The sequence below is a fragment of the Dermacentor andersoni genome, chromosome 1, assembly GCF_023375885.2.
Source record: "Dermacentor andersoni chromosome 1, qqDerAnde1_hic_scaffold, whole genome shotgun sequence".
NCBI classification, from domain to species: Eukaryota; Metazoa; Arthropoda; class Arachnida; order Ixodida; family Ixodidae; genus Dermacentor; species Dermacentor andersoni.
In genome coordinates, this window is record NC_092814.1 from 387,561,056 (window position 1) to 387,577,187 (window position 16,132).

Below are 16,132 nucleotides of genomic sequence, written 5' to 3' on the forward strand. Positions count from 1 at the left end.
GAATCTTACTACACCCGAAGAGACATTGTATATACAGGCCTTTTTATCTGTGTTCTTAGTATGTGCAATTGCAGGCAGTACTGCGTAGGCCTCAGCTGTAAGTGTCATTGTTTCAGCAGGCGGAAAATCGCATTCAGAGAAGGATAGTCTGAGTAGATCGTAAGAAACCCCGGAATGGGGCATTGATATTGATCCATCAGTGTAATACTCCGGCATGGGTATTTGGCCCGAAGTTCTGCAAAGGGGATCTTAATTTGTGCCGCTGGGTCGTGCTTAGTGACCACAGTAAACGATGCGTCACAATCAACCACCTGTGACCGCCACGAGGATAAGCACTTCGATGGAGGCATTAGACGATGTTCTAGAAAACGCAAACCCATTTCTTCGCTGAGCTTCCTCACACGAAGGGAGAAGGTATCTCACACTGTGGGTCAATTTTGAAACAGTGTAGCAGACGTTATCTCATTAACTGTTGTTTAAATACGATGTTCAGGGTTTTATTGTACTTTGAGAAAATAAGGTGGAATATGTGTTTTAACGGAATATGTGAAACCTGTGTTAGCCAACAGAGCCCCTCCGGGCCCCGTGATGCGGGGTTTCTCTTGGCGCTCTACAGGGAGCTGCGCTGATCCTGGCGCGTCTGGAACATCGACGCACTTGGTCGTGTCTCCATCGCCTCTTCCAAGGCGCTGGATGCCCGATCGCGGGGTACGCTCGCGGTCGTTCCGGGTTTCTCTTCAGGAACAGGCGTCCTAGGTTGCCTAGAGCCCGCAGGCGCGTAGTACGGCTGGCTCATCTTACTAGGTGGCCAAGGAATGCTGGCTGCTACCGACGACGGGCGGACAGCGTGAGTGCCGGCCCATTCGGTGTGACTCGGACGGCCGCCGAAGAATAGAGCGTTGCCTCTCGGCATGTCCCATCAACGTAGGATGAATTGAAACAATTCCGATTCATGCAAAAAACCTCCTCGTGATTTTCGGAAAGTGATGGTCAATTTTACCTTCTGTGTATTACTTCCTTCGATTTTTTTCCATGATGGGAACGATTGCGAACAAGTGGCGTGATCTTCGTCCCAGTTCAGACAGTGGTTAGCGGAAGTGCTGATGCCCGAGGATAGCTGATTCGATGCAAATTTGCACAAGTAGGGCGCCGTAGGTAGCTTTGAGACCCGTGCCCAAAGCGCTCATACTTGAAGCATCGGCGCGGATTTGGAATGCACGGTCGTTCGCGCATCTTACAGCATCCAATTTTGATATATTCTGGCAGGTTGCTGGTTCTAAACTTGAATTTCCTTGTCGTCGTTGGAATTTCTTTGTTGTCACGCCTTACTTTATTTCTTTGTAAATGTACAACGTTGTGATCTTTGCGTCCTTCTAACAGTCACTTACATACAATTTCTAGCAAATCATTTGCCGAAATGGCACCCCGGACAGTTTTGATGGATCTGTGTGCGCGCACAGAAATGAGAATGTCTCCAAGTCCAACAAGTTTTGTGAGTTTGGTGTGTTGCAGTTTGTCACAATCCTCCAACAGGTGGGCGCCGCTGGCCAACTTAGTCACTTTATAGGGCAGGGCGTATGGAGTCTGTCAAAGATTTCGCAACTAGAATCGGCAAAATCACTCGGATAGCATTTGTTACGGGCTTACTATGTATCACATGGTAGCTGGGGAATGTTTCTTTCTGTTGAAAGAGTTTCATATGTGCGCGCTTGTCACGACTTTCAGCATTCCTGAAACAGACAGAAACGTGATGCTGAACACTTCAACAAACATTTATGTGAAGCACAGACGAAAAAAAAACTTCGAATACTAGCTATATTGTCACGTGGTCGTGACGTCAAAGAACACAGTAGCAATTCTGTGAAAGGCAAAACTAGCTTTTATTGGGCGAACCTGTGCCCACAAAACAGGCTACACTTAAAGCACAACGAGATGGCGAACACAGTCGGCGATCGTCGAAAATCTGATCAACGGGTCATGCGCGTCGACTTTTATACATCAATCGCCGAATGTACCAGACTAATCGCTGTGACTCGCGTGCCTTCCACAAAGTTCTACATTATTCGCGTCGCGCACGCATGCAATCACTTACCACAAGGTTCGGTCACAGACAGTGGATGGAACCATCGATAACATTTCAGAAACTTCCGATGCATGCAGGCGCGTCCTGCGCCATGCGGTAACATTTGTTAGGCGGTGAAACGTGTGGCCCGATAAAGACAAGTACACGGGTCAATACCCCCCTCTTAAAAAGCATCGACCCGATGCTGCAAACAAACGTAAGTAATAAAGAAAAGCACTCGTAGCGAATAAAACAACGAAATAAGGAAGTTCGTCAGCGTACGTAACACAGCTCCAGATGCACTACGTGGACTACTTCAGATCGTGCCCGACGCCGCTGTGACTCCGAAATGCCGTCTGGCACGACCTCATAGTCCAGTTCGCCAACACGTCGCATGATCTTGTAGGGTCCGAAATAACGTCCCAATAGTTTCTCACTGAGTCCTCGTGGACGTATTGGGGTCCAAACCCAAACACGGTCACCGGGCTGGCACTCGACGAAGCGTCGTCGGAGGTTGTGGTGTCGGCAGTCGGTACGCTGCTGGTTCTTGATCCGTAGGCGGGCGAGCTGTCGGGCTTCTTCGACGCGCTGGAGATAGGTAGCGACGTCAAGATTCTCCTCCTCAGTGACGTGCGGCAGTATGGTGTCGAGCGTCGTCGTCGGGTTCCTGCCGTAAACCAGCTTAAACGGCGTGATCTGTGTTGTTTCTTCCACCGCCGTGTTGTAAGCCAAGGTTACGTACGGCAGGATGGCATCCCAGTTCTTGTGTTCTTGACGTACATTGCTAGCATGTCGGCGGGGGTTTTATTTAGGCGCTCCGTAAGACCATTCGTCTGTGGGTGGTAGGCAGTTGTTCTCCTGTGCCTTGTCTGACTGTACTGAAGAATGGCTTGGGTGAGCTCCGCTGTAAAGGCCGTTCCTCTGTCGGTGATGAGGACTTCTGGGGCGCCATGTCGCAGCAGAATGCTTTCGACGAAAAATGACGCAGCAGAATGCTTTCGGCAGAGCGTTAGTTTCAGCGAGGCGGGTGAGGTAGTCCGTCGCCACGATGTTCCACTTATTTCCGGACGGTGACGTCGGAAACGGTCCCAACCAGTCAATCCCGGTCTGCTGAAAAGGTCGGCAAGGAGGCTTGGTCGGCTGTAGTAATCCGGCTGGCCTTGTGGCTGGTGTCTTGCATCGCTGACAGTCTCGGTATGTCTTGACGTAACGGGCAACGTCGGCGGTTAGGCGCAGCCAGTAATACCGTTCTTGTATCCTCGATAGTGTCCGGGAGAAGCCGAGGTGACCGTCGGTCGGATCGTCATGTAGGGCGCCCAGTACTTCTAGACGCAGCGCCGACGGAACAACAAGAAGGTAGTTGGCGCGGACTGCTGAAAAGTTTTTCACGAGTAGATTATTTTGAAGCGTGAAGGAAGATAATCCGCGCTTAAATGCCCTGGGGACAACGTCGGTGTGCCCTTCCAAATATTCGTCGAGGCATTTTAGCTCTGGGTCTGCCCGTTGCTGTTCAGCGAAGTCTTCCGCGCTTATCATTCCGAGGAAGGCGTCGTCATTCTCGTCAACTTGTGGCGGCGGGTCAATGGGGGCGCGCTATAGGCAATCGGCATCGGAGTGTTTTCGTCCGAACTTGTAAGTTACAGTGATGTCGTATTCTTGTAGTCTGAGGCTGCACCACGCCAGTCGTCTTGAAGGATACTTTACATTCGCTAGCCAACACAACGCGCGATGGTCGCTGACGATTTTGAATGGCCTGCCATAAAGATGAGGGCGAAATTTAGCTGTAGCCCAAACGATGGCGAGACATTCCTTTTCAGTCGTAGAATAGTTGCCTTCCGCTTTTGACAGCGACTGGCTAGCGTAGCTATCACCTATTCAACTCCGTTTCTCCTCTCGACTAGAACGGCACCGAGGCCTAGGCTACTGGCGTCAGTATGGATTTCTGTATCGGCGTGCTCGTCGAAGTGCGCAAGTACCGGCGGCGACTGCATGCGTCCTTTGAGTTCTTCATATGATTCGGCCGGCGGCGTTTCCCACTTGAACTCAACATCACATTTAGCTAGACGTATCAACGGCTCAGCGATGCGTGAAAAGTCCTTGACAAAGCGCCTGTAGTAGGCACACATGCCAAGGAATCTACGCACTGCCTTCTTGTCGATGGGTTGCAGGAACTGTGCGATGGCAGCTTTCTTTTGCGGGTCTGGACCGACACCAGATTTGCTGATTACGTGGCCTAGGAACAGAAGCTGATCTTAAGCGATGCGGCATTTTACCGGCTTCAGAGTAAGCCCTGATGACTTGATGGCCTCTAGTACTGTCGCAAACCGCCTGAGGTGATCGTCAAAATTTCCGGCGAAGAAGACGACGTCATCCAAGTAAACGAGACTGGTCTGCCACTTCAATCCTGCTAAAACTGTGTCCATCACGCGCTGGAACGTTGCAGGCGCCGAGCACAGTCCGAATGGCATAACCTTGAACTCGTAGAGGCCGTCTGGTGTGATGAAGGCCGTCTTTTCGCGATGTCTTTCGTCGACTTCTATTTGCTAATAGCCACACTTGAGGTCCATCGACGAGAAGTATTTAGCGTTGCAGAGCCGATCCAATGCGTCGTCTAATCGTGGGAGGGGGTATACGTCCTTCGGCGATTTTGTTCAGACGACGATAATCGACGCATAAACGTAGGGTTCGGTCCTTTTTCTTTACGAAGATTACAGGAGATGCCCACGGGCTTTTGGATGGCTGGATGATGTCGTCGCGCAGCATTTCGTCGACTTGGTGCCTTATAGCCTCACGTTCTCGCGTAGAAACTCGATAAGGGCTCTGGCGGAGTGGTAGAGCACACTCTTCGGTTATTATGCGATGCTTTGCGACTGGCGTTTGCCGAATCCTTGATGACGTCGAAAAGCACTCTTTGTATCGTCGAAGTAAGCTTCTCAGCTGTTGTTGCTTAATCATGGGGAGACTTGGATTTATGTCGACGTCTGGTTCGGGAACTATGGTCGTCGTGGTACATGCGGCAGAATCCGAGAGGACAAACGCATTGCTGGTTTCTAGAATTTCCTCGATGTATGCGATCGTCGTGCCCTTGTTGTGCTTGAACTCCTGGCTGAAGTTTGTCAGCAAAACTTTCGTGTTTCCTCCGTGCTGTCGAGCGATTATTCTAGCGACGCAAAGTTCACGGTCGAGCAGTAGACGTTGGTCGGCTTCGATGACGCCTTCTACGTCAGCGGGTATTTCGGTGCCGACCTGAATAACAATGCTCGAGCGAGACGAGATGCTCACTTGATCTTCGAAAACACTCAAGGTGTGGTGACTACGAGAGCTTTCCGGCGGTATCTCTTGGTCTTCCGACAGCGTTATCGATTTTGACTTCAGGTCTATGATTGCGCCGTGTTGGTTCAGGAAGTCCATGCCGAGAATGACGTCTCGTGTACAATCTTGGAGGATAACGAAGGTGGCAGGGTAAGTCCGGTCATGAACGGTTATTCTTGCCGTGCAGATTCCAGTCGGCGTAATGAGGTGTCCTCCAGCGGTTCGAATTTGAGGGCCTTCCCATGCAGTTTTAAGTTGCTTCAACTGGGCGGCGATATGTCCACTCTTTACGGAGTAATCGGCCCCTATGTCCACTAAGGCGGTAACTGCGTGGCCGTCGAGAAGCACGTCGAGGTCGGTGGTTCTTCGTCTGGCGTTGCAGTTAGGTCTTGGCGTCGGATCACGGCTGCGTCGCACTGAACTGAAGCTGGAACGTCGCGTCGTCAGGTCGTCTTTCGTCGTCGTATTCTTTGCTTCCACATTTCGTCGGGACGGCGGCGTGTCGTTAAGTCGTCTAAGTAGTTTCTTCGGTGTATTCGTCGGCGGCGGAGGATCTTCGTGAGTTCGACTAACAGCAACTGCACCTCCATAAGTTGCTGCTTTTAGTTTTCCGGATATGGGCTCGCTGATCGGCCCCGGGCTGGACCAGTGTACGGTCGGCGCTGCGGTGACAGGTAGGGGCCTGGTGATGGCGAACGCGGCGGTCGTCGAGAGCTCCATTGAGTAGCGGCGAGGTAGTCGGCGATATCGCGAGGGCGTTCACCTCGCTGCGGGTGCGGAGCGTTGACGGCGAAACCTCGCAGAGGCAGCCCTTAAAAGCAGCGACCTCTCAGGGCAAGTACGGGCTGTTCAGAGGGCCTGCGACGGGGCGGAGGACCATGATCCTCCCACCCCGACGTGGGTGCGGCCCGCGACGGCTACGGGGCTCCCTGAAAAGGGAGGTACCCTAACGCTGTTCCTCAGGACCATTAGTAAAGTTCTTTGTCTGTCTGTCTGTCTCCCGGTATAGGCATCGTCGGTAGACGTGACCCGCTTCTCCGCAGTGGTAGCAGAGAGGGTGGTGGTCAGGAGCGCGCCAAACGTCTGTCTTCCTCGGGTAGCTGCGCTGGGCGACGGGTGGGCGTGCAGGCGGCGGTGGTGGTGGTCGACGGAATTGCGGCGTTACGGGGCCCTGGCGTGGTCGTGGAGGGGGACCTTGACGGCGGGCGACGGCGGCGTAGGTCATCGCTTGCGGCTGAGACTGCGGCGATTCAGGGGCTACTCCGATTTGTTGGAGCTGCTCACGTACGGCGTCGGCAATCGAAGCCACTTGAGGCTGTGATGATGGGAACAGCTTCTGTAGCTCCTCGCGCACGACCACTCGGATAGTCTCGCGTAGGTCGTCGGTGGCCAGTGACCGAACTCCGGCGTAGTTTGTCGAGTTCGTGAGGCGGCCGAATGGCCGGTTTCGCATCTCGAGTGTCTTCTCGATGCTGGTGGCCTCGCGAAGAAACTCGTCGACGGTCTTTGGTGGGCTTCGTACCATTCCGGCAAAAAGTTCCTCCTTCACACCACGCATGAGTAGGCGGACTTTCTTTTCCTCGGGCATTCCAGGGTCGGCGTGGCGGAATGGACGGCCCATTTCCTCCGTGAAGATCGCGGTTGTTTCATTAGGTAGCTGCACCCGGGTTTCTAATAGCGCTTGGGCTCGTTCTCGGCGCACGACGCTTGCGAATGTCTGCAGGAAGCCGCGTCGGAACAATTCCCAGGTCGTTAAGGTGGCTTCTCGGTTCTCGAACCACGTCCTGGCCGCGTCTTTCCATGCGAAGAAGACATGTCGCAGTTTGTCGTCGCTGTTCCACTTGTTAAATGTAGCGACTCTCTCATACGTCTCGAGCCAGCTTTTCGGGTCCTCGAACATTCAACCGCGGAACGTAGGAGGCTCCCTGGGCTGCTGCAGCACGACGGGGGACGCTGGGGCTGCCATTGGGGTGGACTTGGTGGTGATCTTCCTGGCCATCTCAGGCAAAAGTAGGTGCTCCGGGGGCAGTCCTTGCAGCCTGCGGCTACCTCGCTGGTTCTTGGCGACGTTGGTGTTGTATTCCGCGTGCGGACTTGGGTCACTGCTTTGTGGGGGCGTCTGGTACAGGAACGCAAAATACCTCCACCAGATGTCACGTGATTGTGACGTCAAAGAGCACAGTAGCAATACTGTGAAAGGCAAAACTAGTTTTTATTGGGCGAACCTGTGCCCACAAAACAGGCTACACCTAAGGCACAACGAGAGCGGCGAACACAGTCGGCGATCGCCGAAAATCTGATCAATGGGTCATGCGCGTCGACTTTTATACATCAATCGTCGAACGTTCCAGACTAATCGCTGGGGCCCGCCTGTCTTCCACAAAGTTCTACATTATTCGCGTCGCACACGCATGCAATCAGTTTCTACAAGGTTCGGTCACAGACAGCGGATGGAACCATCGATAACATTCCAGAAACTTCCGATACATGCAGGCGCGTCCTGCGCCGTGCGATAACATTTGTTAGGCGGTGAAACGTGTCGCCCGATAAAGACAAGTACACGTGTCAATATACATAACGGTATAAATAAACCTTTGCTATATCCTGTTGCACAGTTCGACTAATGAAGGAACACGTAGTTACTCTAAATCGAACGTTGTGACCGTCAACAGTTTGTCGGACGTCGTCCCGGCGTGGCGTAAGACGTCAGCCTGCGTGGTTCTTCGGGGTCATAGACGTCGACCTCCGTTGCTAGTGACGGCATTGTGATCCTCTGGCGAGACCAGCGTGGCACAGGACGCGGTCTTGGCCAGTCGGGAGTTGTGCCGCTGACTTGGCCAGGTGGTTGCCTCCGTGCCACTGGGCAGTGGCCGGTTACGAAAGCGTGGGGCTGGACCGGTGCTCAGGACCGGATTCGCTGCCGGACGTCTCCAGGTTGTCCTCTCTCCTACGCGTGGTTCTCAAAGGTGCTACTTCCCGTTTCCATAGTACAGCTGGCGATGCAGCTACCCTGCTCCTCGTCGACGTCGGTAACGCCAGTTCGTCTGCCTTCGCCTCCCTTTCCTTCGTCTGCCGCGCATCACGCATCATGTGTCCAAAAGATGCCCCCAGTTTTGTTTCGCCGACCGGCGTCGTCGACTTCGTCACATATTCACCTCTCTTTAGCGCGTGTTTTGCAGTCACTTATGACACCACCTCCTTGAGGGAGCGATCAGGGAGCACACGAAAGTTTGAAGCCATGATGATAAAATATTCGGCCAGCATGCTAGCCACCCCCCATGGCGACCAACTAGGGGACTCAACCGCACTTTAACTATGCTGTTCTGATGACGCCAGTGGTTCATGCGCCTATAACCCAACTGAATCACCCAGGTTACTTATGTCACTTATGCGTTACTTAGGTCCTTGTATCCTTAGGTCCTTAGGTCACTTGTATGTCACTTATGTGTTACTTAGGTTCCTTGCTGCCTGAAAAATTGGAATGCAGAAGTGTGTTCTGCATTCCAATTCTGCAAGACTATAAATGGTTACAGGGAGAAAGACAAAAATTAAAGAGACAAACTGCAAAAGCAGCCACCGATTATCCCCGGTTGGGTCTGTCCGGGGGTGTCATCTACGTGAAGACGAGGACTAAGTATGTGCTGCCTCCGCCGAGGGGCCTTAAATGTACAAACACTCAGCAGATGCTCAACCCTCAGGTTCTCCCTTTCCATGGGCACGGCCAAGCTACGCACTTAAAGCACGCGAGGTTCCACTCTCGTGTGGTTAGGTCCGTGGTGTCGCAATACACCAAACAGCTGCTGATGCTGATGCCGTTGGGGAAGTCATCAAATAGTCGTTCTCATTCCATTGTCGTCATTTTTCGCCACATGCTGTCAGCGTCACTTCGTCATGTCATCACCATTATGTCGTTTTTGCGCCCTCGTTAAGCAGGCACCTTCGTAGTTCGTGTTGTGTAAACATATCAGTCGCTTGCGTTACGTTTGTATAGTATTTCGTTTAACGTTTGTGCGAACATCATGATAAGCTGCGTTTAACACGGATTCCCAAATAAGCATGGCGTCCGCTGATTTTTTTTCATAACTTGAGTTCTCCATATTAACGACGCACAATTGTATATCAGCTGTAAAAAACCGCGCTCTTCCGCCTTTGCCTGCCTAAATATGCCTGCATGATAAATTGAAGTGCCAAGCTGAACAAACACGTACATAAATTGCATTTTTATTTGATCACGTTAGGAAACATTGAAATAGAACACTGAGGTCAAGCATTATTGAGCTGCGGTGAAATACGTTGGTATTATAGTTGTTTTCCTAAAAGCCTCTCTCTAGCACCAGTTGGGGACATTAATAACTTTAATATCATTGTGATTTTAGCAGACTTTCTGGACGGATAGCACAAAAGTGCATGCAGCTTCAGGATTTCGGCTACGCAGGTGTTACTTAAGGTGGAATTTCATTTTGCCTGTTTGAATAGGTGTCGTAACGCAAAATAATAAGTTACTTCTTGTGAAGTTTATTATGTGTCAGGGTGTTCCAATTTGTTGTGCAAATAATTAATCAGAATGCGCCGACAGGCTAGTTGGTGGGTATTCATAATGCATTTTAGTGCCAAGAGGACGATACCAAAATGAGGAATGAAAAAAAGGACAGCGTGCTATTCTCAACTGGCATCTTCAATACGTCACACCCCTACGCATAAAAAACCAGACTTAAGGCACATGCGCACAGAAGCCATCATGACATCCAGGTCAAGACAACAAAATTATCCAAAAGGCTGTAAACAACAGAATTCCGCACTGTGCAGAGCAAGAAAGATCAGATCACTTGGATCGGAATGTGTAAGTGTTGCTTCTGTTGCTGTGTATAACACTGCCATTTATTTTCATAAATGCTTTGTATGATCTGCCTTCTCGATGTCACTGTCATGGTAGCTTCTGTGCCGATGCCCGTAAGTCTGTTTTCTTAAATTCTGGGTGTGACGTAAAATGATCTTAGTTGAGAGTAGCACCTGGTCCTCTCTCGTGTCGTCGTGTTTAAGCTACCTCTTACGCTGAACGTGCAATTAATGTACGCATCTTTTGGATACAGAATAGCCAAATCGTGCTATTGATGCTCTATGTGATTTGTTACCATTATGTGCTTGCAGAACGAAGAAAAACTGTATTTTTGTACATCCTTGTGGATGAATATTTCCAGACTGGAGTAAATCGTATGAATTCTGCTAAATATACATCAGTTTATTATTGTGCGGCTTGAATCGTGCAATGGCCACCATCAGGCGGGGATTCAGTTTTTTCCTGACACGGAGGTCGGCGACCAAGCGGGGAAGACGTGATGATCATGAAATTTTTAACCGCTGTAGAACATTTTATTCTTGATTTGTAAACAGCTCACACGTACGTGACAAAAATTGAAATAATTATCAGACTAACACAACAGCTATTAGCTCTATTAGTAATGCGTTTCCAACAGTTACTTATTACATAATTCTGGAAAATTCCTCAATCCCAGCCGTAGCCTCGCTGCTTTCCGAACGCAGAGGGGGTATTTTTCTAAAGTGTAGAATTAAATTACCTTTAAGTGTAAAATTGATTACGTTTTCTAAGGTCGAGAAGTAAAAAGATCAATGTCAGCTTGCTTAACAGCTAACTAAATACTACATTTTGTAGTATATGTAAGCATAACTTGAGTTTTTCCTTTTTGAAAAGGTGGACTAATGCCGCACATTGTAAGGAGCATTTCAAGTTTCTGCATAATAAAAATGGTTTTCTTGAAAAATTCTACCAGTAGCTACAGCACTGATCTAGGGAAGCATGGGTGATTATGCAGCCTTTTAACGGAGCACAAGATCAGTTGTTACTTAAGAGCTCCAGAGCAATGTTTTAGGTGTTGTGAGATGTTGCTGCGAAGTATGCAATGTGTAACGTGGCTGTTAATGAGCCTAGAATCCACTGCTGGAAAAAAATGCTGAAATGTATTCAATAAATCGGGGCTGCAAGCTAACTTGAGTGAAACTTAGGCTAATTGTTCAGTCATTTCTGTTGCAGCGATGACTCTGGACCAACTCACCCGTGTCTACCTTTGCGCCCGACCTATAATACCTCAAATAGTAAGTCGTTTTCGCTTCTAATGAGCAAACAAGGAATACATCTGCTTTTTCATCTGTGTCTGATTTTAAGTCTTTTTTTTTTGCGTCATCCTAGAATAGGCGAATTTTTGTTTAAGAAAGGCTTTTTTCGCATGGATGAATACTACGCTGCCTCGATGTGGAATGTACTATCATATCACATAATGGTTTATCTTATTGTGCCGCATCGTGCCTGAAAACTGCTATTGTTCATGTGCGTCTTTGCGAACGGTTCTATTCTAGGTTGTTTGGCCTGGTTTATCAGCGCATTTTGCTGCAAAAAATGAACAGAAGTTTTCTAAGCTTTGTGGCGCAAGCTACTTACACTGTCCATGAGCGCGTCCTTCCTCTTACCGTTTCCACTCGGTTCATATGGAGGCCGAATCAGTTTTGGAAAGCTTGGACCCTAATTTTATAATTTGCGATATAACTGAGACTCCGTGAATGCACGCAGGTTATTGACGTATTCGACGCACAGATCAAGGTATTTCCTGGAAAGACCCAAGCAGAGGTGACACGGATGGTGTGCAGTGCTGTAGACGACGACAGCGACCTAGTGGTGACTTGTGTTCTTTACTGTTTTCCTAGCATATAGGGCCCCACGCTCTGGCAAGGTCTGCTTTTTTCAAGGCTGCCACCTTGAGTTACGATTATTCGCTTAAAAAAACCGGTTTCGCCCGAAAGGCGAAGCATTGATTGCGATAGTAAATTAGTAGATAGTTATATTAAGTAAGGATAGTAGTTTTATCAGCCGTACAAACATAGAAACATTCGCCTACAAACTAAATTAAGAAGCATAGTGTCAACGCGTACAGGCAAACATGAACACATCACAATCGGTGAGGGCGGACGCTCGCTGTCCGAACGATTGGGTGAGCAAGCGAAGTAAATTTAGTGCTGTCTGTCGCTTCAACGGGAACAGCGGCGGGAAAACAGGACACAGAAAGCTATCAGCCGTCTGCAGATCGCTTTCAATATACGGCGCGCCTGACCGTGCGCAGCATCTCGAAGTACGCAGTTGCCGGCGGCTTTTGCTAGAGGAGTACACCTCCTCCACCACTTCACTCCTGCGCACCGCTTCACTCTTGCGCTGCCCCCCACTTTCCTTCGTTTCGCGCGCGAGATTGAGCCTCGTTCCCTTTGCATCCAGTCGCTAAATGCGCAGGTGCTGCTGAACCTGAAGGCCACCCCCTTCCCTCCCTCCCATCCACCTACGGTCTTTCCCGAGACGGAAGACGGCGCGTTTGCATTCCGCCTTCCTCGCGCGCGCCAGATTGAGCCGCGATCGTGGGCTCCCCTCACGTGCTTTTACACGCACGTACAGCATACGGCGCGGTGACGGTGTTATCGCCTGTGGACTTTATACGAAACACCACGGCGACGGCAAAAATGGGCCTGGAGTGTCCATGTAATTGCTATTGCAATTGCTGCCACAAACGCGGGACTAATGACACGCAGAAACGCACAATAAACAGAGGCAGTGTTTTATCTCAGTATCTTACACTGTCTTGTGTTTCTCAACGCGTAAAGCGAAGACTTGGGATCGTTCCCCATCTGGGGCAAGTTGTTTGTTCATCCCCTTTCATTGCCATTAATTTATCATTTCTTTAATTCAATTAGTAGTAATTTCCCTTATGTTGCCCTTGGCGTCTTTGTTTGCTGGCTTCTCATGATACCGCCAACTACATAGTCTCTCCCCGATGTGGTTGTGCTTAGAGCTCGTCCATGTGTGTGGCTCGACGCTCTGGTGCGCAGCTAACGGATCCCCTGAGGACGGCGTTTCGTCTATGTGACAGCGACTTCCACGATTATTCATGCGCCACGCTCAAACACACATCAGGTGGTTGGAGTAATCAGTGAAGTCTTCCTGGGCTCCATCCGCACTGATCGCAGAAGACAGCCGCAGTCCGCAACCGACCCTTTGTATCGCCGATAGACATTGTCCTTCCCCGACGGTGTTGTACGTTGGATGGATGGATGGCTGATATGAGCATCCACTTTGAAACGGGGTGGTAGGTTGCGTCACCCAGCTCTTGTTCTTATTTTGGCTAACTTCATATTTATATTTTAGACAAAACAAAAAACACACCTACAAGGATTCCCCAGCATCAAACTTTCTGAACGTGCAAACTTTGTTTTTGTACGCCTTCGTTCTTTGTGGTCTCCCTATTTTCTGCCAGAAGACCTCCAATCGCCTCTTACTAATCTCTATTGTAGAAATGTTTACTTGCCCCTTGCTATCCCTGAACCCAAGGGCTTCAAGGAGGCTGGGGAGTCTAAAAGAACAGCTGGCTGGATATCTTCACATTCCAATAAAAACCTGTTCCCTCGTTTTCGTAGCTTTACCGCAGCAAGCACAGACTTCTTCGTCCTTGTTGTACCTCGCTTTATATGTACGCGTCCTAAGGCATGCTGACCTCGCTTCGAAAAGTAAAGAGCTTCCCTTTGAGTTATCATAAATTGTTCCTGATTGCGTTTTTACCTTCTAGGGGGCTACTCATAGCACGTTTTTTTTTTTTTTTTTCACTGCCGCCTCCCAGAAAATTGTCTTAGTGTCCCTAACTGCGTTTGACATTCTTTGTTGCCATGTTGCCTACCATACAGGTAGCATACTTGCTGGTAAGATCCTAGTTTATTTCCTCCACTGTGTGGCAATGTATTTTCTGTGCAGATACAGGAAAAGCATTCCAATCCATTTACCCTCTTTTATATTCGTCAGTCGTTCTTCAAAACCAATCTTATTCTTAGCTTCCGTCACTTCTAAACCCTGCACAGCTTCGTTTGCAGTCTTCCCGGGACCGCCTAATGCGAGGCGTCTCACTGCTCTTCGGTTGTCATCGAGTCCTGATCGTACACCGGACTTCAAGCAAATAACCGCATTTCCAAATGTGGAATAATTGGACCTTTCAACATACCACGGAGCATTTCATACCTATTGTATCCCCATAGCGCTCTGTGTTTTATTAAGCCCGCATTTCTCTACCGCTTTGCTGTTATTGCTTTCCCTGCGTATACATATATATATCTATTGCCTTCGTTAATCCGTACACCAAGGTATTTGTCTTCTTTTACAAGCGGTATTTCCTGCACTGTATTGACACTGCCAGTTCACTGTTTTCATTGCGTACCATTAAACCTGATTTTTGACGCTAAATTTCAGTCCTAAATTCTCACCTTCCAGTCGACGGATACTAGCCAGGCATTGCGTATCACGTGGCTTATTAGCAAGTAACACAATGTCGTCCGCACAAAACAACCCTAGGAGCTACAGCTCTACTATTGTGCCCGCCTGTTTGTATGATAGATTAAATCCGATACTGATTCCTTTTAGTGCCCTTTCCATCCTTACTATGCAGATCATAAACAGCAGTGTGGTTAAAGGGAGCCGCTGTCTCAGACCGCTAGTGATATCAACTTTCTGCTCGCTCCACATCCATCCCGTTTATCGCAACCAGTATTTTCTCGGTAAATCTCCCTCAAAAGCTGTACACAGTCGTGCCGAAGCCTTCCTCTTCCAGAATACTCCACAAAACGTTGCCGTCTGCGTTGTCATACACTCGTAAAATTTCTAATAAATGCCACATGTAACAGTCTGCTTTCTACCCTAGGCATTTCAGTACACTGAGAAAGAACAAATAATCATCCAGACGTCTACCGATTCTGAAGCCATTTTGACCTTCTCCCAATAGTTAAATATTGTCTGCTAATGCTTGGAGTTATAATTTATTTACGTGCATTGCTTACCTGTATATTACCAAGGTAAGGTTGAACGGTTTATATGAGCGAATTCTACCTTCTTCACCCTTACATTTATTAAAAAATAAATTTACTTTCTCATCAACTGCCTGGTATTCGTCTATCTTGTGAGCATTTTTCTACTGCTTTCAGCAGAGCTTCTTCAATTTTTGGCCGTAGTTCATCAATCAGCCTAACACTGTGGCTGTGTGCTTAAGAATTCTGAGCTTTCTTGCAGTTGAAATTTCTCAACATCAGCTCCTTTTCCATCTGCTTCTCGTTCACGCTCTTTTATTTTGCAGAAAGCACCTCGCCATTGCCTTGAAAGCATTTCGTTTTTATTTTTCGGATGTAATTTAATGCCACGTCCCCTTCCATCTTGTTTCAATCTTCGTCTATATTATGTTGTTGTATTGTTTGTGGCTTGGAGTTGTCTTCACGAATGCCTACTCAGCACTAATTCGAATGGCTGATAGTCCTACATGTCATGTTTGCGGATGCGAGGAGAACATGGATCACTTATTGTGCCATTGTCCTCAATTTCAAGCACAAAGAATATCCTTGACCAACACATTGAGGAAATTCGATGATCGTCCTCTGAGTGAACAGACAGTACTAGAGCACCGTCCCCACTGATCATTGGCTCAGAAGGCAGTGAAGACACTTTTGTGCTTTCTCAGAACGTCTGGTGTGCGAGAGCGGCTTTGACTCAATTACCATCCATACACGTATCTACACCTTCTCTCTCCTGTCTCTCTCTTCCCCCTTTCCCTTCCCCCAGCGTAGGGTAGCCAACCAGACTAATGACTGGTTAACATCCCTGCCTTCCTATATTGCTCTCTCTCTCTCTCGAGACTTCCTGCCTACGCAGCCGATGACCGAAGCGCCATCGCT

At 48.9% G+C, this 16,132-nt stretch overlaps 1 protein-coding gene across 4 annotated transcripts in view; it reads left to right on the forward strand.

Moving 5' to 3' along the window:
- The window catches only part of LOC126518491 (uncharacterized), a 120,519-nt gene that overhangs the window by 30,284 nt on the left and 74,103 nt on the right, over positions 1-16,132 (forward strand). For all 4 annotated transcript variants that reach the window (XM_055065018.1, XM_055065019.1, XM_055065020.1 and 1 more), the window contains exons 2-3: positions 11,424-11,485; positions 11,958-12,062. In XM_055065018.1, the coding sequence (XP_054920993.1) occupies positions 11,424-11,485; positions 11,958-12,062 (167 nt within the window). The remainder of the gene's footprint in view (positions 1-11,423; positions 11,486-11,957; positions 12,063-16,132) is intronic.